This window comes from Triticum aestivum, chromosome 2A (genome assembly GCF_018294505.1).
Source record: "Triticum aestivum cultivar Chinese Spring chromosome 2A, IWGSC CS RefSeq v2.1, whole genome shotgun sequence".
Classification (NCBI taxonomy): domain Eukaryota; kingdom Viridiplantae; phylum Streptophyta; class Magnoliopsida; order Poales; family Poaceae; genus Triticum; species Triticum aestivum.
In genome coordinates, this window is record NC_057797.1 from 176,467,233 (window position 1) to 176,490,309 (window position 23,077).

The 23,077-nt window shown below is 46.5% G+C and overlaps 2 protein-coding genes across 2 annotated transcripts; both read left to right on the forward strand.

Annotated features, from left to right (window-relative positions):
- Positions 1-36: 36 nt before the first annotated feature.
- LOC123188209 (uncharacterized) lies at positions 37-1,485 on the forward strand. The gene is made up of 2 exons (XM_044600246.1): positions 37-339; positions 1,062-1,485. Exons 1-2 carry the CDS (start codon positions 90-92, stop codon positions 1,307-1,309), a joined length of 498 nt encoding a protein of 165 aa, XP_044456181.1. The 5' UTR covers positions 37-89; the 3' UTR covers positions 1,310-1,485.
- An 8,092-nt stretch (positions 1,486-9,577) lies between these two features.
- LOC123188210 (polygalacturonase inhibitor 1) lies at positions 9,578-11,034 on the forward strand. Its single transcript, XM_044600247.1, has one exon. The coding sequence runs from the start codon at positions 9,701-9,703 to the stop codon at positions 10,706-10,708; it is 1,008 nt and encodes a 335-aa protein (XP_044456182.1). The 5' UTR covers positions 9,578-9,700; the 3' UTR covers positions 10,709-11,034.
- Positions 11,035-23,077: the final 12,043 nt, after the last annotated feature.

Consider the following 23,077-nt stretch of genomic DNA (forward strand, 5'->3'; position numbering starts at 1 on the left):
TCGGCCCGTTTTCAAATCGTTATCCACACCGCGAATGCTCCACCACCGCAGGTGCAGACGATGCTTCCCGAGCGCGCGCGGCAAAGAGGATGCAGCTGCGCTCCCTCCCGTTCGCCGCGAGCGCCGTGGCCGGAAGGAGCTTCCTTGCCGCTATTCCTCGGCCGGTGACGGAGAGAAGGAAGCAGATATGTTGCAACGCGGGCAACTCCTCGTCGGAGAAGGAGGGCAGCGAGCTTAGCACGGCGGAAGAGGCGCTGCGGCGGCTGGCGGAGCTCGACGCCCAGCTGGAGGGGCTGAAGGAGCCCAAGATGAGGCCGCCGCCGCCCCCTCCTCCCCCGGGTAATCATTGCCTTTTCCCACTCCGTTCTCCTCGTGCCAAGTTGCCTGCCTCTCCGGTTTTCCATGCGTCCATGCTCCCCTGTCCTCCCGTTCAATCAGTCGTCTAGAGTTCGAGATCTTCATAGCGGCCAATAATAATTGATTCACGTAAGTTCGCCGTTCGCGTGTTCTCTCGAATGAAAATTTATTAGTTGGGCTGCCTAACCTACGGAGAAGAGACGGATCAATCTTCAATAACCTACTCTGAAACAACTGCTCGATGGAGCAGGTCATTTGTTAGCCTCGTGGTGCATACTTCAGTATACAGTAGAGCTAGTCATTTCTCAAGTACTGTACCTACGAATAGTAGACGTATTACTGTTTTTGGTTACGGAATGCGCAGGAACTGTTCATTTCCTCATTTGTTTCTTTCGTAGCAGTAGTACAGTGGCACTTACTTTACAGCGTAGAGCGATGCTTCTAGATATACCAAGCCCGAGTGATCCGTACAATTCACCAGTTGCTAGGCCACGACAGCACATTGATCCTCAAGTCGCTTCCTACTTTTTCTAGGGGAGTACCGTGTGCTTGCGAGCATAGCATGTGTGGAAGTAGTCCCGCCGTTTCAAATTACTCGTCGTGGTCACAGTCCATGCCATTGCTTTGCCTGCTTGATCACTTCTGACTTCTCTGCTAACTTCTCTGTATGGGTACTTGTGTATTTACTTCTGTTTTGTTCACAGATCCTTTCATGGACCGCGATATGATAATACAGCGAGGACGCCCAAGTGATGAGCTCCCAGAAATGACCCCGGCCTACGTGACGTTCTCGACTCTGGCAATTTTTATCTTGACCATCTTCACCAACGTGGTGTTCAACGTGTACATCAAGCCTTCCGTGGACGGCGCCGATCAGCCGGTACGAATCCAGAGAGTGCCTCTGGCTGATCCTAGCTTCCAGCAGCCCGGCAATTCTAGTGATAGCTCGTAGACGTATATGCATGACACGATAATACAGTTTGATACAGTGGCAAGGGCTGTGCTTTGCAAGTTAACTGAAGCCATGTGCCTCATCCCTCATATTTGCGGCATTATGTACTCCCTCCGTCCCTCGTATTTAGACAAATTTAAGACAAAAATTTTAAGACGAAGGGAGTATTTAAGACCCACATGCTCTAAACAAGCTGTGCTGTTGCTGGCCTCGGCCTTGAGGGTTTTCATCATTATGGAACAAGGTGCTGCACATGTGTCCATGGGGCTTCACCTGTAGTATGTGTATCTTTTTTCTTTTCTTTCGATTAGCGGCTTCCATCGACTCAATGATGATCAATCAATTACAGTCAGCAGCACAATGATCTCCTGGATCGAATATATCAGACCCAACTTGTGAACCAATTAATTGTGTCAGCGGTGATCATCGACGCTGAACTTGGAGAGCAAATTGCCTCTTCTCTCGCACTAATCAGCCAATGGCGCGGCAAACTGTTTGCAGCAACATGCATATGCTGATGCCAAAATTCCAAAAACGCCGACATGGATGAGCTGTGGGCAATGGTCGTGCGGCACGCGACAGAGGCGGAGCAGCAGGGTACGTAGCGTACGCCCGTGGTAGCGGTCCCGGGCTCTGCGATCTTCTACTGTGTCTCTACTGGTTTTTTCTTGCAGCTGTCTATAAATTTATATGTAGTATACTGTATTTCTTTGTCTCTCTTGATTTAATTTTCTCCCGTTTGTTGTATTTAGCTTGTTTCGTCCGGATTATACACTGCCCCTGCTATAGCTTGTCGGCAGTTCTTGGGTTCCCGTAAAGATCACACAGCTTTCTCGTTGCCTTTCGCTTTCCCTATGCAAGATTCTCGATTGCTTTCCTATCGTAGACACAGTACATCTTGATCTGTCTCCTATTTCCTCACAGCTCGAGCCATTCCTAATTTTTCTCATTTTATTTATTTATTCTTTGGTTTCATTAGAAATACCAGTAGTTTTTTACGCCTGATGTTGAAGAAAGTGTCCCGGGGAAACTAGTGCCTCAGTGAAATCCTGAAAAACTCAAACATGCGCCGTTGGATCTAGTACAATCTAAGGGCTAGATCACCCACCCACTTATTTTAGTGTGTTTTACAGAAGAACCCAAGGCTTCATGTAATAGAATAACCAGGCCTGTGGATGCTTGCATGCAAAACACGGGACTTAATCTGCATCCACATTCTAGATCCGACGGCCCACGTTCGGATTTCAAGTTTTCACCGAGTGATTAGATTTCCACCGGATACTCTTTCCTATTCTACTACGTGGCGACACAACAGATCCAACTTTGACCCTAGTTTGAACCTCGCATGTAGGCCTTCCGTGCTGGCCCTGTTTATTACCCCTTCTTTATTTATATATTTATTTATTCATTTCCCTTATCTCGTGCTTACCCAACCTCGAACAAATACCTGGGCGTGTTTGTTTAGAGGAATCTCGTAACGTGGACACCATAATTTATCTCTGCCAAAAGAGAACATACTTCAACTCTCTCATGGATCGAGTCACCGAGTTCCAGCCCAACAACCAACATCTCACGTGCCGTGACCTAGTGTTTTTTCACCCTCTTCTTTTCTTTTGAGGGAGACCTTGTGTTTTTCCTAGTAGTTTGTACACCTACTACAAAGCGGTGTTGACGAGTTGCGATTTACCCCTCGTTCGATGAAGAGTGTATGTTTGGCTTAAAAATTTGTTCATAAAAAAAAGTATACTTATATCTTTCCAATACGCTTTAAAGTGGAAAAAATGTTTCTCTCTCATCACACGGTAATCAAGACCAATAATATTATACACACGGTCTTCTTAATTTCTACAACACTTAGCTCATTGGGGGTTGAGTAACTAAAGATAGGAGAGATGGTGGCTTGCACCTTTCCAATGTTTTTTTACTTCACTCCATAGTTTGTCCTAAAATTTCTATATGCACACTTTTCATCAGATGGGGTACTAGCGCTGGCTCGTCGCTCTTGCGGTGCTCGAGAAGGCTAGAAAGAAGCAATGCGCTCGTATCAACAACTTGTGCGAGAGATATACAAACACAACATTCATTCATCTCAAGGTTGCGCCACAATGATGGATGGGTCACTTCAGATGAGGAGAAGGAAAACATTGTGAGGGAGCATTTCTCTCGTACATTGGGGAAGGCGGGTCGGCGGCAAGAGGACTTCAACTGGCAGGATTTAAACGTTCTTGCGATCGATCTCCGTGGGATTGACGGCCCTTTTACCGAGGAGGAGGTCAAGGGTGCCATCAAAAGTCTCCCATCCTATAAGGCATCGAGGTCGGACGGGTTCATTGCCAGTTCTCCAAGAGTTGTTTTGATGTTATCATTAATGATGTTATTGCAACCATCAACAACTTCTCTAACATCCAAACGTCCCACTTCCGGTGGCTCAACTCGGCAAACATTGTGCTCCAACCGAAAAAAGAAGGTGTTGAGAGCATTCTCGACTTTATGACGATTAGCCCGATCTATGTCATTGCAAAGATTATTGCCAAATTTTTGGCCTCAAGGCTTGCCCCATACATGAACAACTTGGTCTCGAATGGACAGAGTGCCTTCATAAAATCCTAAAGCATCCAAGATAACTTCATGTTCGTGAGAAATTATGCACGTTGGCTTCGCCGGCGGCGGAAGTCGTCTTTGCTTCTCAAGTTGGGTATCAATAAGGCGTTTGACACCGTGCGATGGGACTATATATTTGATCTTCTCCAAAAGCGCCCCCCCTCCCCGAAGGTTTCGCAATTGAATTGCCGCCCTCCTTTCGTCATCCACCTCACGGGTCCTCGTGGTCTCTGGCTGGGAGACCCGCTCTCCCCTCTGCTCGTCATCCTTGCCATTGCCCCCCTTCAATGGGTGCTTCGACTGGCAACCGAGCAGGGCCTCCTACACGACTTAGGTGGTCAGGGTGGTCAATTCGGGACATCGCTCTATGCGGACGATGTTGCATTTTTTGTCTTGCCAATTAAATATGACGTCCAGGTCATCTCTAGTATCCTGTAGAACTTTGGGGAGGTCGTCGGGCTTGTAATTTTTTTCCAAAAGACGCTTGTGGTCCCCATCTGTTACGATGGATTGGACCTTGATGATATCATGCAAACCCTTCCGGCGGTGCGATCGACATTTCCCATAAGATACCTTGGGCTTCCCTTATTGGTTAGGCGGTTAAAAAAGATCCACTTCCAACACCTTGAGGACCAAGTCGCAAGCAAATTACCACCTTGGCAAGGTAAACATTGCACGACAGCGGGGCAGAAAATGCCTTGGTCAAGTCCATCCTCGCCGTCGTCATGATATACCACATCACAGCACTCTCGTCATTCCAGTTGAGGTCCTTCAAGCCATTGACAAGATCCGTGGGGCTTTTATCTGGGTGGTTTCCGACAAGATCTCTGGTGGCAAATGCAAAATTAGTTGGATGCCCCATGAACCTTGACGGCCTTCGAATCCTAACTTGGCAAAGTTTGCTCGAGTCATTCACCTAAGGTGGCCATGGCTTGAGTGTATTGCGTCGGAAAGGACTTGGGTTGGCATTGGGAACCCATGCGACGAGGAGGATATGGACTTTATTTCACGGCCTTACAAAAGTGAATGTGGGGGTGGGAGCGAGGCGAGCTTCTAGGAGTCGGCCTGGCTAAATGGTCTAAGGCCTAAGCTCGTTAATCTTTGGCATATCCACAAACAAGAGGTGGTGTATTAGAAAGGCCCTTTAGAATGGTTCTTGGGGGAAGGGGAGCAAATTCAATTATCAAAATGGCCTAAGTGGCACACACCCAGAAATTCATCACATTTTGAACTCTGATGGCCCAAGTGCATCTACAAGACGATACGACGACACCATCCTTTCGAAGTTCACCGCCTTGGATCACTACTCTGTAGCCTCGGCATACAAAGCGCAGTTTTGCAACAGCATTGCAAGAAGCTTCAAAGGCATGATTTGGAAAAACTCGACATCGCCAAAATGAAAGTTCTTTGCTTTACACAAAATTGAGTATGGACAGTCGACCGCCTCGATAAGCATGAGTGGCCAAACTGTGGCAATTGTCCCCTGTGCAACCAAGTTTCGGAGTCGCGTCACACCCCCTCTTTCAATGCACATTCTCAATTAGGGGTGTGGTGCATGGTGCGCGACTGACTGGCTACAACTACAAGGATTATACGAATACCTGGCATGGGTTCAAGGACGTCAAATCATGCCGAGATAGCAGGCTTTGATTTACCAGACACTTGCCCTAGGGTGGCCAAACTTGTTCTAAGGCTGGTCATAGTGGGAGTAATATAAGTAGTAACATAGATGCCACATAAGCAAAAATGATGAGGTGGCAAATAATTAATGAGGAGAGAGACAAATAGAATAACATAATATGTTACCATCACATAGCGCTTCCTAATGTAAAACGAGTCTACAAAGTAATAAATGAACATATATATGTTACCACACACGTGACACTACCCACTATACGAAGGTAGTAACATAGACTAAAGGCCTGTTTGGTTCCAATAAGTCACCTGACTTATAAGTCAGGTGACTTAAAACCAGTGACTTATAAGTCACGTCCGTTTGGTTGTCACCTGACTTATAAGTCACCTGACCACACCTTTTCATCTTGTTTTTTTATGTAAAGGTGGTGGGACCCATGTAAAATGGGTGACTTATAAGTTTTAAATTGGGATGGAGCAACTTATGACTTATAAGTTGAGGTGACTTATAAATTGGGTCTATTTGACAAAATAAGTCATTTTTTTTCACTTTTCGACTTATAAGTTGGTGACTTATTTGGAACCAAACAGGTCTAATAACATGTATATATTACTAATCTATGTCACTCTCCTATGACCAGCCTAAACCCTCTCTTAATGAATGAATGAATGCACTGAGTCTTTCGCCCTTTCCAAAAAAAAAAACACTAGCGCGCAGGGAAACCAGCCGCTTACTGTTGTACGTTTGACTTTAGTTGGCAAGCTACAATCAGATCTGAGAAGTAAACCGACCGAGGACTGAGGTCCAGCATCACTCGTGCCATCCTTTTCGCCCAGGAACTGCAGCAGCATGCATCGCCCCCCATTTGGTGTGGATCATGCATGTGCGTCCCCAGATCCGGTTCATCTCATCGGGAGCAACCGGACAAGCGCTTGGACTGCGCGATCGGGACACCGGACGGACGGACACGTCGCCGCGCCCGCATCCGCATCCGCGGCCGTCGGCAGGTCGTCGCCCACGCGCGAGTTCGCCGGCCGCTCCCCGTGCACGCGCGTGCGTGATCGGGAGGCAGGAGGCTAGGCTCTCCTAGCCGCGAGTTGCGACGCGACGCCAAGAGCTGATGGGCGCGGTGTCGAGCCCTCGGCGACCGGAGCATCGTCGTCCGCGCCGATCGCGACGGGTCGCCACCGGTGGTGGGCCGGGCGGGGGCGCTCGCGCGCAACGCAACGCGACGATGCATCGGGGGATGGACCGACGCCTTTCTTTCTTTCACTTGACAGCACGCTCGCTGTCTGTCTGGGACGATTCGTGAGCGGGCGCGAGAAATCGATCGGTAACAATAATTGCGGGTGGCGGAACGAATCGATCTGCCTGGCCCGGCCCTGCCCTGGGCGGTTTGGCCGGGCATGTGAAGTGAAGCTCACCCGCGCGCGGGCGGTGGCCCGGCAGATCGCACAGGCCTGTGGACGCGGCCAATTACTTATCCCTGCCCCTGCCCCTGCGTTGCGTATTCACTCCAGCGACGACAGCTGCTAGTGATCGGTTCTACTTTTTCACGAGCGCATCCACGTGATCGCCCGCCAGCCAGCCACTTGCTAGTTGTCACTCGCTGACACACCCGCTCGCTTGCCAGTAGGCGAGGCGAGCATCGATGCGTGGTGTACACTCACTCGAGTAGTACCACAAATCTTATCTTACCAGAGCTAGTAAGATCTTTTGCTCGCTCCTCTCTTTTCTATTGCGGCTCGTTTTACACACCATCTAATTCACCGACCCCACCCCGCTGCTAAAAGAAAGCGTAGACATGACGATCAATAACGTGCACGCCCGCCGAACTCTTTGATTGGTGATGAGCTCGCGGAATGGAGTAGCCAAGCGAGAAGAGCATCTCCACGGGCACGGGCATGTGGTGCGCAGCTGGAGGCCGGAGGGAGAGCGAACGCAAAGCTGCATTGCATTGCATGGCATGCGGCCGGGCCAGGCGAGCTGTGCGCTGCTCGTCATCGGGCGGCCCGGAAAGCCGAAAGAATCCTTTTGCTTTTCGGCATCGCTGCCTGCCTTGCTTGCTTCCCCGGGCGCCTCTCTCTTTCTTTCTTGCTTGCTTCCACATGCGCTCTCGTGTGCGGCCTGAACCCTGTCGGACACGTCCATGCCGCATTATTCAGCCTCCTCTCCTCTCCTCTCCTCACATGGGGCGCTGAAACGGTGAGGGACTCGATGATGCCGAACCGGGCTAGAGGGCGGCCACTAGCTCGTACGTTTCGGGTCAGAGGGTCAGTCAGTGCGTGCCCGCTGCCGGCTTCGTTGTCATGTGTGAGTGACTTACGTGCCACGGCAGGAGGTGCCTTCCATGCCTTGTGGAGTAGAGTACAGTATGTACATTTCATTCTTGGCTTCCTGCTCCGGCGATTAATCTCGTAAAAGAGATTGCATTTGATCATGCGTTTCCTTGCGAAATTTTCGAGGAATCCAAGCGCGAAAAAGGGATGTACTCTGGCAAAGGAGCGTACGTAATTCCTCCCCGCAGGATAACTGTTTCTTGCGATAATTCTACACCTACGAAACGTTCTACGTAGGGTTACGTAACCTTTCATAAAATTCTCTTCCCGGGAGCAACTAGTTAACGAGCGCTCCTTCGGGAGCCTCGCAACGATCAGCGCCATTTGACGCGCTCTCAGCCATTCACCACGTGTCGCGCTCTGGACGATTCCTTCGAATTTTATTTTTTTATTTTTCCGCACGCGTTTTTGGTTTTTTAAACGTTTTTTGGGGTTTTTTTCGACGTTTTGGTTTTTCTCCGGTCTTTCTTAGCTTTTCGATCAAAAAATTCAAAAAAAAATCATGAAAAAACGCGTTTGTTTCGTGAAAGTCACGGTTTTTCTTCCGCGAGAGGCACGGTTGTGCTTTAGCGAGAGTCACGGCCGTGCCTCTCGGAAACGAAGAAAAACACGTTTTCTGTTTTTTTTTCTTTAGCGAGAGTCACGGTTTTGCTTTCGCGAGAGGCACGGTTGTGCTTTCGCGATAGTCACGACCGTGCCTCTCGGAAAGGGAAAAATAAAACGCGTTTTCGAGAGGCACGGGCGTGCCTCTTTCGGAAAGGAAAAAAAACCATGCTCCTGGTTCGGTTTTTTTGCCCGGTTTTTTTCGTGAAAAAAAGAATTCGTCAAAACCTATCAACATGGGATCTAGTTTTGATGAACTCGACGTGAGGAATCCAATGATGAAAACGGTTCGTGATTTGGACGCACGGTTTAAAAGATAAAACATTTTGAATAAACGAATCTAGAAAAAAGGAAAAACTTAACAGGTTGCGATTTGTCGCGACCTGGAAAAATAGAGTGTTGTTTGAAACAAGTACTCCTTAATTAGTGATTTTGTCTCTTCCCTCCCTGATTTTAACCGGGTGGCCCCAACTGCAAATGCTGGCCCAATTAACAAACCCCACATCAGCTTTTACGTAAAATCTAAACGTAACATTAGCGTATGTGTAGCATTGCTCTGTTTCTTGGATTTAAAAAGCTCTAATTGTTCTCTTGTGGCTAGGCGACGCCGGTCTTGGTTATGGGAGATCGGCAAGCACATGTACGTGCATTAAGACTGCTACGTGACGAGCCCAATTATGCGGAGGCCGAAAAACGGACGAGCGAAAGCCCGGGTCCGGGAGTTCCCACATGCTATGCTAATCTAAATCATGCACGGACCAATGACGCCATATATTGACCTAAAAAAAACAATGGCGCCATACGGCGCGAGTCGAGCCGAACCCCACTGGGATGCTTCCCGGTTACCGCCGCTCCTTGTCCGGTTGCAGTCTGGGATTCATCCACCGGAGTGGTTCCGTTTCCCGCGCCATGCCGTGCTGCTGCCGCCGCCTCGTGCCCCCCCCTCGCACTCTCTGGGCCACCTCACCACGTCCCGCTTCGATCTTCGATGGTGGTCAAAAAACCTAGCCAAACTATAAAAATAAAAAATAAATTAAAAAAAGGTGGGACATTTATCCCCGGCCTCACGCCCTTTTAATACCGCCACCTCCAGAGCTCAGCTCAGCTCATCACTCCCACACTCAACACTTCCGCCACCTTGGCCTCCTCCTCCACAGCTAGCTAGCAAAGCTGAGCTAGTAGAAGGTAGCCACCCACAACCGCAGGGCGACGATGGCGTCGACCGCCGCCTTCCTCCCGCTGCTGGCGCTCCTGCTGGTGGCGACGGCGCATTGCTCGCCGCTGCTGCCCCAGCGGTGCCCGCAGGCCGACCGGCAGGCGCTGCTCCGGGTGAAGCAGGCGCTGGGCAGCCCGGCGACGCTCAAGACGTGGTCGCCGGCGTCGGCGGACTGCTGCGCGTGGGACCACCTCACGTGCGACGAGGCCGGGCGCGTGAACAACGTCTTCATCGACGGCGCCGACGACGTGCGCGGCCAGATCCCGTCCGCGCTGGCGGGGCTGACGGCGCTCATGTCGCTCTCGCTCTTCCGCCTCCCGGGCCTCCAGGGCCCCATCCCGGCCTGCCTCACCTCCCTCTCCAAGCTCGAGTTCCTCACCGTCTCCCACACCAACGTCTCCGGCTCCATCCCGGACTCCCTGGCGCGCCTCCACAGCCTCGACTCCGTCGACCTCTCCAACAACAGGCTCACGGGCGCCATCCCCAACTCCTTCGCCGACATGCCCAACCTCCGGTCGCTGGACCTCCGCCGGAACCAGCTCACCGGCCGCATCCCGGCCAGCCTCGTGCAGGGGCAGTTCCGGTCGCTGGTGCTGTCCTACAACCAGCTGACGGGCCCGATCCCGCGCGACGACGCGCAGGACGAGATCAACACCGTGGATCTGTCGCACAACCAGCTGAGCGGCGACGCGTCCTTCCTCTTCTCCGAGGGGCGGCCCATCGGCAAGGTGGACCTGTCCTACAACAACCTCGACTTCGAGCTGAGCAGGCTCAAGTTCCCCAAGGAGCTGACGTACCTGGACCTGAGCCACAACCGCATCAGGGGCACCGTGCCCCGGTCGCTGGAGGCGCTGTCCACGCTGCTCACGCTGGACCTCAGCTACAACAACCTCTGCGGGCCGCTCCCCAAGCTGCACGGCGTCATGCGGCACGGCTGCAAGGCCTACGAGCACAACCTCTGCCACCGCGGGGCGCCGCTCGAGAGCAGCTGCCACCAGCTCTGAGCTCGCCGCCGGCGCCCGGCAGGCGTACGTTATATGAGTGGTGTGTTGGCGTTCTCGTGCGCATACGGACGCACGAAGGACGGTGCTTTGGGGCTTAGTAAACTCACTAGTGGAGTGGAGCACCGCGGTGGTGGCAATGCCTGACACGCGCGGTCCTTGAGCTTGTGTACGAAACGATAGAGATGTGTGTGCGTGCCGTGTCCTGTGTGTGTACCGTCTGGAGATGCGCCCGAGAGTGTGTGTGTGCCCGTGTTCGGGATGGATGGATCATCCCAGTTACCTGATGTATCAACTGTTAAATGGTAATTATGTTTGGCTTACTTTTACATGCTTTTCTGAGAGGCATACAAATGTATGCACATACAGCAAGAGATGTCTGAAAAACGCAGCAGAGGGTGGGTGAGAACTTAAAAGTTCAGTTCATGCATGCACATACAGCAAGAGATGTCTGAAGGATTCTGAAATCTGAACACATTTGACTCAGCGTGCGCACAACATGCAAAAACTGATGGTTTCAAGCGACAACAAAGTTTGTGTTATTGGCTGGAGACGAATCATGCTCGTCCACTAATGAATGCACGCAAATATATTTTTTAAACAAGGCAAAAGACTTGCTATTTCATTGATAAAGGAGAATGTTCTAGACAGAAACCGCAAAACGGCAAATAGGAGGCCTACTAACACCCAAATGTTTCGCTCCGGCCATAGCCCAAAGTAACACCTCCTGTTTGATTTTGTTGATGATGACCATGAAAGGGGCCGCCGAGTTGCGGAAGACTCTAGCATTACACTCCGACCAAACCTCCCAAGAGATGAGCATCATAAGAGAGGCAAGCGCCTTGGGCGAGTCAAGACGGAGCTGAAGGTTTCCATTCCACCATTCTCTGACCGAAGCCCTCGTCACCCAAGTAGACGTGGTGCTGTGATGCATGCCAAGCCACGGGAGGACGTCATTCCAAATGCGCATGGTGTAGCGACACTGGAAAAGCAGATGAGCCGTGGTTTCTTGGGTTTGCTTGCAAAGAGGACATAGTCCGCAGTTAGGCCAACCACGACGGCTCAAGCGGTCCAAAGTCCAAATCCTATCTTGAAGAACAAGCCAAGCAAAAAACTTGCATCGAGGAGGCGCCCACACCGTCCACACTGAATGGACAAGGTCCGAGTTGGTGAGGCCTGAAGGAAATATGCCCTAGAGGCAATAATAAAGTTATTATTTATTTCCTTATATCATGATAAATGTTTATTATTCATGGTAGAATTGTATTAACCGAAAACTTAGTACATGTGTGAATACATAGACAAACATAGTGTCACTAGTATGCCTCTACTTGACTAGCTCGTTGATCAAAAATGGCTATGTTTCCTAGCCATAGACATGAGTTGTCATTTGACTAACGAGGTCACAACATTAGGAGAATGATGTGATTGACTTGACCCATTCCGTTAGCTTAACACTTGATCGTTTAGTTTGTTGCTATTGCTTTCTTCATGACTTATACATGTTCCTATGACTATGAGATTATGCAACTCCCGTTTACCGGAGGAATGATACGTCTCCAATGTATCTACTTTTCCAAACACTTTTGCCCTTGTTTTGGACTCTAAATTGCATGATTTGAATGGAACTAACCTGGAATGACGCTGTTTTTAGCAGAATTACCATGGTGTTATTTATGTGCAGGAGCAAACGTTCTCGGAATGACCTGAAACTTCACGGAGCCACTTTTCAGAAAATAAAAAAAATACCTGCAAAAGATGAAGGCCAGGAGCCCACCACCTCTCCACGAGGGTGGGGCGCACGCCAGCCCCCTAGGGCGCGCCCCCTACCTCGTGGGCCCCCTGTTGCCTCTCCTCCATATATTGAGTTTCGGGGAGAAAAAAACAGAGAGAAAAAATCATCGCGTTTTACGATACGGAGCCGCCGCCAAGCCCTAAAACCTCTCGGGAGGGCTGATCTGGAGTCCGTTCGGGGCCCCGAAGAGGGGAATCCGTCGCCATCGTCATCATCAACCATCCTCTATCACCAATTTCATGATGCTCACTGCCGTGCGTGAGTAATTCCATCATAGGCTTGCTGGACGGTGATGGGTTGGATGGGATCTATCATGTAATCGAGTTAGTTTTGTTAGGGTTTGATCCCTAGTGTCCACTATGTTCTGAGATTGATGTTGCTATGACTTCGCTATGCTTAATGCTTGTCACTAGGGCCCAAGTGCCATGATTTCAGATCTGAACCTATTATGTTTTCATCAATATATGAGTGTTCTTGATCCTATCTTGCAAGTCTATAGTCACCTATTATGTGTTATGATCCGTTAACCCCGAAGTGACAATAATCGGGATACTTACCGGTGATGACCGTAGTTTGAAGAGTTCATGTATTCACTATGTGTTAATGCTTTGTTCCGGTTCTTTATTAAAAGGAGGCCTTAATATCCCTTAGTTTCCGTAAGGACCCCGCTGCCACGGGAGGGTAGGACAAAAGATGTTATGCAAGGTCTTTTCCATAAGCACACATGACTATATTCGGAATACATGCCTACATTACATTGATGAACTGGAGCTAGTTCTGTGTCACCCTAGGTTATGACTGTTACATGATGAACCGCATCCGGCATAATTCTCCATCATCGATCCATTGCCTACGAGCTTTCCATATATTGTTCTTCGCTTATTTACTTTCCCGTTGCTATTGCTATCATCACTACAAAATACCAAAAACATTACTTTTACTACTGTCACCTTTTGCTACCGTTACCACTACTATCATATTACTTTGCTACTAAATACTTTGCTGCAGATATTAAGTTTCCAAGTGTGGTTGAATTGACAACTCAGCTGCTAATACTTGAGAGTATTCTTTGGCTCCCCTTGTGTCGAATCAATAAATTTGGGTTGAATATTCTACCCTCAAAAACTGTTGCGATCCCCTATACTTGTGGGTTATCAAGACTATTTTCTGGTGCCGTTGCCGGGGAGCATAGCTCTATTCTTTGAGTCACTTGGGATATATATCTGCTTATCATTATGAAGAACTTGGGGATCGAGGAGTACCCACTATACCATGCTCTATTAAAAGAAACTATGTAAAACTGCTTTATGTGATCTTGGAGACGGTGTTAGTGTTATGCCTCTCTCTTTATATCGTAGACTTGATTTGAATAAGTTGATACCTACTGAAATATCTTTGCAAATGGCTGATAAATCAACTGCTATACCTGTTGGTATTTGTGAGGATGTGCCTGTTGTAGTTGCAAACGTTACTATTTTAACGGACTTTGTTATTCTTAATATTTCCGAGGACGATAGTATGTCTATTATTCTTGGAAGACCCTTTTTGAATACTGCGGGGGCTTTTATTGATTGCACTAAAGGCAATGTCACTTTTCATGTTAATGGTAATGAGCATACGGTACACTTTACGAGGAAACAACCCCAAGTTCATAGTATCAACTCTATTGGAAAAATTCCATCGATTATATTTGGAGGTTTTGAATTTCCTCTTCCTACTATCAAGAAGAAATATGATATTCTTATTATTGGGGATGTGTATATCCCCGTTGAGGTAACATAGTATTATTCGAAATTTCTCCGGTTCCATATTATTCGGAATGAGTTCGTTAACAAGACTTGATCAACCTTGTTAGTGGATTCCTTTTGATGATTATGAGATGGATGAAACTAGAAGGCACAACCTTCTGTACCCCACTTTTACTTTCTGTTATTTACATTAAATAAAATAAAAATAAATATTTTTCTGTCTGTTATCTGATTATCCGTGCAATATAAAAATACCTCAAAAATAAAAGTTCTCCAAATGCCCTAAAATTTAAATATGATTTTTTCTAAAATATTTGAGAATATTCGGTACTGAGAACACAGCAGGGGGTCAACCACCTGCCCACGAGGGTGGAGGGCGCACCCCCTGCCTCGTGGGCCCACGGTGGCCCTCCTCCACTTACTCCTGCATCCACACACTTCATCTTCCTCCCACAAACACGAATATCCAGTTCAAGCACGAGTTCTAGCTCACTTTGCTGCCATTTTTGATCTCCTTGCTCAAAGCACCTCTCACAAATCTGCTTGGGGAGATTGTTCCTTGGTATGTGACTCCTCCATTGGTCCAATTAGTTTTTGTTCTAGTGCTTTATTCATTGCAAATTTTTGTTGCTTAGGTGACCCTGTTCTTGAGTTTGCATGTCAAATTTATATGGTTCCAAGTAGTTTTGATGCATGATATAGGCTCTAGGCACTTGTAAGAGTAGTTGCTATCAATATTATTGAGTTTGGTTTACTTTTATTTTGAAGTTACTAAAAATTTCAGAATTTTTCAGAGGAAGAAAAATGCTTAGGAAAATGTTCCAAGGAGGTTCTTCAAGGAAGCAAGGACCCAGGCTTGCAATGCGTGATGCTGATGACGAGCCACCAAGAGACACTCCAGTGCGTCCTTGTGAATGGCCCTCTGAGAACTTTCTGGATCGAGCGGGAATTAAGGAAGAATTCAACGCATATTTGCGTAACGCTGATCTTGTGAGCTTCGAGGAAGAGAAGTGCAGCCAGTATCACAACCTCACTAGTACCTTTGTGAGGAGGTTTGAATTTTCAACTTCACGTAATTCTCCAACTCTCCTGTTTGATCTTTATGATAAATCTTACACTATGGACTTAGAGGATTGGACAGTTTGATCTTTATGATAAATCTTACACTATGGACTTAGAGGATTTTACCACTGCTTGCAAACTTCCACAATGGGGTAGTATAAGGGATCCTCGCAAATCTGAATTTAGAGATTTTCTTGCTAGCATAATTGTGGGAGAATCTAGAGATATTACATAAGCTACCATAGGGAGCATTCACTTTCCCGCTATACATTATTTTGCTCTCTTCATAGGTAGATGCATTAATGGTAAAGATGAGGCATGTCACATGTGTGTCCCCGATCTTAGTATTCTTAGGAGTGCTGTGTTAGGAGACAAATCATAAAATTTGGGAGCCATTGTTGCACGTAGGTTGCATCTTAATAGACTTAATGGAGATTTTTTTGGTGGAATTTATGCAACACACATAGCTAATTTTCTTGGTATAGCCATACGCGAAGATGATATTGAATTACCTCCTGCTTATCTAGATTTTAATGCTATGGTTCACCACCAGTTTGTCGAGAGGAACAGATCACCTCTCCAGTATCGACTAATCTTTGACAAACGTCGTGCTGTCCATATTACTCTCCCTGCTCCTGCCTTCTTTAATTATCAGGCAAGAGGAGGATATACTATTACCAGAGAGGAGGCAGATGAATACGAGAGGAGAGAGGAGGCCGCTCGTCGCCACGCTGCAGCTCAGCAGGCGATAGCTGCTGCATCGCAGTACGACCCCGGCTACTATTATGGATACCCGCCAGGCCAGCCGTGGCCATAGACCAACTTAGGCCAAAAGACTAAGCTTGGGGGAGTACATATTTCCCACCGACATTACATTTATGTTCACACACTCATTGCTAGATGTCGGTGCTCATACTTTTTCATTGTATCATCCATGCTAGTTTATTTTCCTTTTTATGCTTTCTTCTCGTGTGTTTAATAAACCTTAAGAAAAACCAAAAAAATTAGTTGTAGCTTTTAATTAATTTACTTTCCATGATTGTAGTAGTAATTAAAAAGAAAATCCAAAAAAATTCCTGTTCTTCTTTTGCTTGTTGTGAGCTTTCCCGTGTAAATAGTTTTATTTCTTTTCTTTTCTTTGGGGGTTGATAGGAGAAGACCATAATTAAATTGTTGAAGTGGCTCTTATATGCATTATTGTTAATCTGACAAAAGAGCCCATATTGCCTTGTCTTCTCCTGTTTATTGAATGCCTGCAGATTCCAACTTAGTCCAATGCACGTGCACTATTATTATTATTCACATCGTTCGGTCGTGCAAGTGAAAGGCAATTATGATGATGTATGCTGGACTGGCTGAGATGAGAAAAGCTGGTATGAACTCAACCTCTTTTGTTTTTGTAAATATGATTAGTTCATCGTTCCCGATTCAGCCTATTATGAATAAACATGTTTGCAATGACAATTAGAGATCATAGTTTCTTGTGTCATGCTTGATTAGCTATGAGTTATAATGGTTTACCTTGCGTGCCAACATGCTATTAAAATGGTTATGATGTGGTATGATAGGGTGGTATCCTCCTCTGAATGGTTTAAGTGACTTGACTTGGCACATGTTCACGCATGTAGTTGAAACAAAATCAACATAGCGTTCACGATATTTATGTTCATGGTGGATTATATCCTACTCATGCTTGCATTCGGTGTTGATTAATTTTAATGCATGTTCATGACTGTGGTCGCTCTCTAGCTGGTCGCTTCCCAGTTTTTTGCTAGCCTTCACCTGTACTAAGCGGGAATACTGCTTGTGCATCCAAATCCCTTAAACCCCAAAGTTATTCCACATGAGTCCACTATACCTACCTATATACGGTATCTACCTGCCGTTCCAAGTAAATTTGTATGTGCCAAACTCTAAACCTTCAAATAAATATCCTATTTTGTATGCTCGAATAGCTCATGTATCAACTAGGGTTGTCCGTATCTTCCATGTTAGGCGGGTTATTCTCAAGAGGAGTGGACTCCGCTCCTCACTCACGAGATAAATGGCTGGTCACCGGGATGCCCAGTCCCATGCTTTATGCAAACTAAATCAAAATAATTGCAAACAAAACTCTCCCTGGGACTCTTGTTAGTTGGAGGCACTCGTTGTTTCAAGCAAGCCATGGATTGATACTTGTTGGTGGAAGGGGGAGTATAAACTTTACCATTCTGTTTGGGAACCGCCTATAATGTGTGTAGCATGGAAGATATCGCCATCTCTTGGTTGTTATGTTGACAATGAAAGTATACCGCTCAAAATATTATTCACCTCTGTTTCAAAACCGAGCTCTGGCACCTCTACAAATCCCTGCTTCCCTCTACGAAGGGCCCATCTATTTACTTTAATACTGAGTCATCATCCTCTTATTAAAAAGCACCAGTTGGAGAGCACCGCTCTCATTTGCATTCATTACTGTTAGTTTATATTGAGTATGACTTGACTGGATCTCTTTTACCATGAATTACAATGTCTAGTCAGTCCTTGGTCTTTAAAGGTGCTCTGCATTTATGTTTTGCGGTATCAGAAATGTCTAGCGAGATACCATCTTGTTATATTATATTATGATTGTTTTGAGAAAGTGTTGTCATCCGAGATTTATTAGTATGGCTCGCTAGTTGATTATGCTATTAATATGAGTAAACTTGAGATCTATGTGTTATTGCAAATGTGGTTAGTTATAATCTTTGCTGAAAACTTGAATGTTGGCTTTACATATTTACAACAACAAGAGCAAACAGAGTTTGTAAAAGTTTTTCTTTATCACTTTCAGTTTGTCAACTGAATTGCTTGAGGACAAGCAGAGGTTTAAGCTTGGGGGAGTTGATACGTCTCCAACGTATCTACTTTTCCAAACACTTTTGCTCTTGTTTTGGACTCTAACTTGCATGATTTGAATGGAACTAACCCGGACTGATGCTGTTTTCAGCAGAATTACCATGGTGTTATTTATGTGCAGGAGCAAACGTTCTCGGAATGACCTGAAACTTCACGGTGCCACTTTTCAGAAAATAAGAAAAATACCTGCAAAAGATGAAGGCCAGGGGGCCCACCACCTCTCCACGAGGGTGGGGGGCACGCCTGCCCCCCTAGGGCGTGCCCCCTACCTCGTGGGCCCCCTGTTGCCTCTCTGACTCCAACTCCAACTCCATATATTGAGTTTCAGGGAGAAAAAATCAGAGAGAAGAACTCATCACGTTTTACGATACGGAGCCGCCGCCAAGCCCTAAAACCTCTCGGGAGGGCTGATCTGGAGTCCGTTCGGGGCTCCGGAGAGGGGAATCCGTTGCCATCGTCATCATCAACCATCCTCCATCACCAATTTCATGATGCTCACCGCTGTGCGTGAGTAATTCGATCGTAGGCTTGCTGGACGGTGATGGGTTGGATGGGATCTATCATGTAATCGAGTTAGTTTTGTTAGGGTTTGATCCCAAGTGTCCACTATGTTCTGAGATTGATGTTGCTATGACTTCACTATGCTTAATGCTTGTCACTAGGGCCCGAGTGCCATGATTTCAGATCTGAACCTATTATGTTTTCATCAATATATGAGTGTTCTTGATCCTATCTTGCAAGTCTATAGTCACCTATTATGTGTTATGATCCGTTAACCCCAAAGTGACAATAATCGGGATACTTACCGGTGACGACCGTAGTTTGAGGAGTTCATGTATTCACTATGTGTTAATGCTTTGTTCCGGTTCTCTATTAAAAGGAGGCCTTAATGTCCCTTAGTTTCAGTAAGGACCCCGCTGCCATGGGAGGGTAGGACAAAAGATGTTCTGCAAGTTCTTTTCCATAAGCACGCATGACTGTATTCGGAATACATGCCTACATTACATTGATGAACTGGAGCTAGTTCTGTGTCACCCTAGGTTATGATTGTTACATGATGAACCGCATCCGGCATAATTCTCCATCACCAATCCATTGCCTACGAGCTTTCTATATATTGTTCTTCGCTTATTTACTTTCCCGTTGCTATTGCTATCATCACTACAAAATACGAAAAACATTACTTTTACTACTGTCACCTTTTGCTACCGTTACCACTACTATCATATTACTTTGCTACTAAATACTTTGCTGCAGATATTAAGTTTCCAGGTGTGGTTGAATTGACAACTCAGCTGCTAATACTTGAGAGTATTATTTGGCTCCTCTTGTGTCGAATCAATAAATTTGGGTTGAATACTCTACCCCCGAAAACTGTTGCGATCCCCTATACTTGTGGGTTATCAAGGAACACTTTGTGTGCTACCAAACATCAAAACATAACTGGGTGATTATAAAGGTTCTCTACAGGTGTCTCCAAAGGTACTTGTTGCGCTGGCGTATTTCGAGATTAGGATTTGTCACTCCGATTGTCGGAGAGGTATCTCTGGGTCCTCTCGGCAATGCACATCACTTAAGCCTTGCAAGCATTGCAACTAATGAGTTAGTTGCGGGATGATGTATTACGGAACGAGTAAAGAGACTTGCCGGTAATGAGATTGAACTAGGTATTGAGATACTGATGATCGAATCTCGGGCAAGTAACATACCGATGACAAAGGGAACACCGTATGTTGTTATGCGGTCTGACCGATAAAGATCTTCGTAGAATATGTGGGAGCCAATATGAGCATCCAGGTTCCGCTATTGGTTATTGACCGGAGACGTGTCTCGGTCATGTCTACATAGTTCTCGAACCCGTAGTGTTCGCACGCTTAACGTTTCGATGACAATTATATTATGAGTTTATATGTTTTGATGTACGGAAGGTTAGTCAGAGTCCCAGGTGTGATCACGGACATGACGAGGAGTCTCGAAATGGTCGAGACATGAAGATTGATATATTGGAAGCCTATGTTTGGATATCGGAAGTGTTCCGGGTGAAATCGGGATTTTACCGGAGTACCGGGAGGTTACCGGAACTACCCGAGAGGTTAATGGGCCTTAGTGGGCATTTTCGGGGAAGAGGAGAGGGGGCCAGGGCTGGGCCGCGCACCCCTTCCCCCTAGTCCGGATAGGACAAGGAGAGGGGGCGGCGCCCCCCTTCCTTCCTCTCTCCCTCCTCTTTCCCCCTCCCAAGTCCTAATCCAACTAGGAAAGAGGGGGAGTCCTACTCCCTGTGGGATTAGGACTCCTCCTGGTGTGCCCTCTCTCTTTGCCGGCCGCACCCCCCCTTTCTCCTTTGTATACGGTGGCAGGGGCACCCTAGAGACACAATAATTGATCTGTTTGATCTTTTAGCCGTGTGTGGTGCCCCCCTCCACCATAGTCCACCTCGATAATACTGTGGCGGTGCTTAGGCGAAGCCCTGCGTCGGTAGAACATCATCATCGTCACCACGCCGTCGTGCTGACGAAACTCTCCCTTAACACTCGGCTGTATCGAAGTTCGAGGGAGTCATCGGGCTGAACGTGTGCTGAACTCGGAGGTGCCTAGCGTTCGGTACTTGATCGGTCGAATCGTGAAGATGTACGACTACATCAACCGCGTTGTGCTAACGCTTCTGCTTTCGGTCTACGAGGGTACGTGGAGAACACTCTCCCCTCTTGTTGCTATGCATCACCATGATCTTGTGTGTGCGTAGGAATTTTTTTGAATTTACTACGTTCCCCAACAGTGATATCAGAGCCCAGTTTTATGCGTAGATGTCATATGCACGAGTAGAACACAAGTGAGTTGTGGGAGATATAAGTCATACTGCTTACCAGCATGTCATTCTTTGGTTTGGCGGTATTGTTGGATGAAGCGGCCCGGACCGACATTACACGTACGCTTACGCGAGACTGGTTCTACCGACGTGCTTTTCACACAGGTGGCTGGCGGGTGTCAGTTTCTCCAACTTTAGTTAAACCGAGTGTGGCTACGCCCGGTCCTTGCGAAGGTTAAAATAGCACCAATTTGACAAACTATCGTTGTGGTTTTGATGCGTAGGTAAGAACGGTTCTTGCTAAGCCTGTAGCAGCCATGTAAAATTTGCAACAACAAAGTAGAGGACGTCTAACTTGTTTTTGCAGGGCATGTTGTGATGTGATATGGTCAAGACATGATGAGATATAAGTTATTGTATAAGATGATCATGTTTTGTTGAAGTTATCGGCAACTGGAAGAAGCCTTATGGTTGTCTCTTTATTGCATAATATGCAAGCGCCAAATAATTGCTTTACTTTATCGCTATGCGATAGCAATAGTTGTAAGAGCAATAGTTGGCGAGACGACCATGTGACAACACATTGACATAGATCAAGATGATGGAGATCATGGTGTCATGCCGGCGACGATGGAAATCATGACGATGCTTTGGAGATGGGGATCAAAGGCACAAGATGATGATGGCCATATCATGTCACATATTTTGATTGCATGTGATGTTTATCTTTTATACATCTTATTTTGCTTAGTTCGACTGTAGCTTTATAAGATGATCTCTCACTAATTATCAAGGTACAAGTGTTCTCCCTGAGTATGCACCATTGCGAAAGTTCTTCGTGCTGAGACACCACGTGATGATCGGGTGTGATAGGCTCTACATTCAAATACAACGGGTGCAAAACAGTTGCACACGCAGAATACTCAGGTTAAACTTGACGAGCCTATCATATAACAGATATGGCCTCGGAACACTAAGACCGAAAGGTCGAGCGTGAATCATATAGTAGATATGATCAACATAGTGATGTTCACCATTGAAACTACTCCATCTCACGTGATGATCGGACATGGTTTAGTTGATATGGATCAGGTGATCACTTAGAGGATTAGAGGGATGTCTATCTAAGTGGGAGTTCTTAAGTAATATGATTAATTGAACCTAAATTTATCATGAACTTAGTCCTGGTAGTATTAGCATATCTATGTTGTAGATCAATAGCTCGCGTTTAGCTCCCCTGTTTTATTTTTGATATGTTCCTAGAGAAAACTAAGTTGAAAGATGATAGTAGCAATGATGCGGACTGGGTCCGTGATCTGAGGATTATCCTCATTACTGCACAGAAGAATTATGTCCTTGATGCACTGCTAGGTGACAGACCTATTGCAGGAGCAGATGCGGACGTTATGAATATTTGACAAGCTCGGTATGATGACTACTTGATAATTTAGTGCACCATGCTTTACGACTTAGAACCGGGACTTCAAAAATGTTTTGAATGCCATGGAGCATATGAGATGTTCCAAGAGCTGAAAATGATATTTCATACTCATGCCCGTGTTAAGAGGTATGATACCTCTGACAAGTACTTTGCCTACAAGATGGAGGAGAATGGCTCAGCCAGTGAGCATGTACTCAGAATGTCTGGGTAGTACAATCGCTTGAATCAGGTGGGATTTAATCTTCCAGATAAAGATAGTGATTGACAAAGTTCTCTAGTCACTATCACCAAGCTACTAGAACTTCGTGATAAACTATAATATGCACGGGATAACGAAAATGATTCCTGAGCTCTTCGTGATGCTAAAATCGGCGAAGGTAGAAATCAAGAAAAAGCATCAAGTGTTGATGGTTGAAAAGACCACTAGTTTCAAGAAAAAGGGCAAAGGAAAAGAAAGGGAACTTCAAGAAGAATGACAAGCAAGTTGCCACTCCCTAATGTCACCTAGATACTCCAATGTCACCTCAAGTATCCGTGGGTATGATTGTACGATATGCGTCACACAATCTCAGATTCATCTATTCAAACCAACACAAAGGACCTCAAAGAGTGCCCCAAAGTTTCTACCAGAGAATCACGACGA